The sequence below is a fragment of the Eucyclogobius newberryi genome, unplaced genomic scaffold, assembly GCF_026437365.1.
Source record: "Eucyclogobius newberryi isolate DKJ021-1_F unplaced genomic scaffold, fEucNew1.0.hap1 SCAF_11, whole genome shotgun sequence".
Lineage (NCBI taxonomy): Eukaryota > Metazoa > Chordata > Actinopteri > Gobiiformes > Gobiidae > Eucyclogobius > Eucyclogobius newberryi.
This window is the reverse complement of record NW_027315735.1, coordinates 39,526,711-39,529,210: the sequence shown is the minus strand read 5'-3', so window position 1 is coordinate 39,529,210 and position 2,500 is coordinate 39,526,711. Positions and strand designations below refer to the sequence as shown.

The 2,500-nt window shown below is 51.2% G+C and overlaps 1 protein-coding gene across 1 annotated transcript in view; it reads right to left on the bottom strand.

Annotated features, from left to right (window-relative positions):
- The window catches only part of pik3c2b (phosphatidylinositol-4-phosphate 3-kinase, catalytic subunit type 2 beta), a 52,457-nt gene that overhangs the window by 7,526 nt on the left and 42,431 nt on the right, over window positions 1-2,500 (bottom strand). The window contains exons 26-28 of the mRNA XM_072440100.1: window positions 2,415-2,500; window positions 1,652-1,761; window positions 890-1,082 (exon numbers count right to left, since the gene is read on the bottom strand). The exon at window positions 2,415-2,500 is cut by the window's right edge and continues 71 nt beyond it. Of these exons, the coding sequence (XP_072296201.1) occupies window positions 890-1,082; window positions 1,652-1,761; window positions 2,415-2,500 (389 nt within the window). The remainder of the gene's footprint in view (window positions 1-889; window positions 1,083-1,651; window positions 1,762-2,414) is intronic.

The window sequence follows — 2,500 nt, the reverse complement described above, 5'->3', positions numbered from 1 at the left end:
TATGGCTCTGCTGGTTTCCCCTATGACCCTGCTGGTGTCCCTTATGACCCTGCTCATGTCCCTTATGTTAGTTTCTTAAGTTTCACTTCTCTAAGTTTCACGTCTCATGCCTGACAGCTAGGGGGCGATACTGTTCTGTTTACCTGTTATACGTGTCTGGGTGGAACCGAGGGAGACGTTGTTGTGTGGCTAACGTGAACGTGGTGTTCACAAAATAAATGAACCAAACCAAAGTGGAGTTATTATTTGGACTAACACCTTATGGTCCTACTGGTGTCCCTTATGGCCCTACTGGTGTCCCTTATGGCTTTGCTGGTTTCCCTTATGACCCAGCTGGTGTCCATTATGACCCTGCTCATGTCCCTTATTGCCCTTCTTGTGTCCCTTATGGCGCTGCTGGTGTCCGTTATGGGTCTGTGCCCCTTGTGTGCTTTCGTACATATCTCTTGTTGGTCCTTAGGTGTCTGTGCCCCGTGTGTGCTCTCGTACATAACCCTTGTTGGTCCTTAGGTGTCTGTGCCCCGTGTGTGCTCTCGTACATAACCCTTGTTGGTCCTTAGGTGTCTGTGCCCCGTGTGTGCTCTCGTACATAACCCTTGTTGGTCCTTAGGTGTCTGTGCCCCGTGTGTGCTCTCGTACATAACCCTTGTTGGTCCTTAGGTGTCTGTGCCCCGTGTGTGCTCTCGTACATAACCCTTGTTGGTCCTTAGGTGTCTGTGCCCCGTGTGTGCTCTCGTACATAACCCTTGTTGGTCCTTAGGTGTCTGTGCCCCGTGTGTGCTCTCGTACATAACCCTTGTTGGTCCTTAGGTGTCTGTGCCCCGTGTGTGCTCTCGTACATAACCCTTGTTGGTCCTTAGGTGTCTGTGCCCCGTGTGTGCTCTCGTACATAACCCTTGTTGGTCCTTAGGTGTCTGCAGATGTACAGGTTCTTGATGAGGCCGTCGCTCCGGGCCGTGTGGCCTCGAGGACAAAAGGACAGAAGGGGGCGCTCTTCACTCGCCGTGAACTTCATCTGCGCCAAATTATGGATGAAGAAGTTGAGTTTAGTGGCGACGCTTCCGAGACTCGACTCAATCAACCTGAAGACCACAAGAGGAGTTCAGAGAGTTAAGACCACAAGTCTCTGTGCCTCATAGAGACTATTTCTAAGTATAAGTACCTGGTAGTAGTAGTATAAGTTGGTGAAGTACATGGTAGTAGTGGTATAAGGACCTGGTGAAGTACATGGTAGTAGTGGTATAAGTACCTGGTGAAGTACCTGGTAGTAGTAGTATAAGTACCTGGTGAAGTACCTGGTAGTAGTAGTATAAGTTGGTGAAGTACATGGTAGTAGTGGTATAAGGACCTGGTGAAGTACATGGTAGTAGTGGTATAAGTACCTGGTGAAGTACCTGGTAGTAGTAGTATAAGTACCTGGTGAAGTACCTGGTAGTAGTAGTATAAGTTGGTGAAGTACATGGTAGTAGTAGTATAAGTACCTGGTGAAGTACATGGTAGTAGTGGTATAAGTACCTGGTGAAGTACATGGTAGTAGTAGTATAAGTACCTGGTGAAGTACATGGTAGTAGTGGTATAAGGACCTGGTGAAGTACATGGTAGTAGTAGTATAAGTACCTGGTGAAGTACATGGTAGTAGTAGTATAAGTACCTGGTGAAGTACATGGTGGCGTCGGCCTCAGACTCTTGGGGTCTCAAAGCGTCATAAACATATTTGAGGTCGTCCAGGTTCGACAGCTCTGGGATTCCACACGAAACCATCTGAAGTACACCAAGTATTCAGAGTATTCAGAGCTTCACTATCGTTATAGTCTTATTCCAAGGGTGCTCTGTGGGTGCTCTGTGGGTGCTCTCTATGGTGCTCTGTGGGGTGCTCTCTGTGGGTTTTCTCTGGGGTGCTCTCTGGGGTGCTCTGTGGGTGCTCTCTATGGTGCTCTCTGGGGTGCTCTGTGGGTGCTCTCTAGGGTGCTCTGTGGAGTGCTCTGTGGGGTGCTTTGTGGGTTCTTTCTGGGGTGCTCTGTGGGTGCTCTCTGGTGTGCTCTGTGGGTGCTCTCTGGGGTTCTCTCTGGGGTGCTCTTTGGGTGCTCTCTAGGGTGCTCTGTGGAGTGCTCTGTGGGGTGCTTTGTGGGTTCTTTGTGGGGTGCTCTGTGGGTGCTCTCTGGTGTGCTCTGTGGGTGCTCTGTGGGGTTCTCTCTGGGGTGCTCTGTGGGTGCTCTCTGGGGTTCTCTCTGGGGTGCTCTGTGGGTTCTCTCTGGGGTGCTCTGTGGGTGCTCTCTGGGGTGCTCTGTGGGTGCTCTCTGGGGTGCTCTGTGGGTGCTCTCTGGGGTTCTCTCTGGGGTGCTCTGTGGGTTCTCTCTGGGGTGCTCTGTGGGTGCTCTCTGGGGTGCTCTGTGGGTGCTCTCTGGGGTGCTCACCAGGCCCAGCAGGTGCAGGAACAGGTGTGCGTGTTTGCGGATCAGGTTGTAGGCTTCACAGCAAAGATCCACAAAGTCGTGGAAGC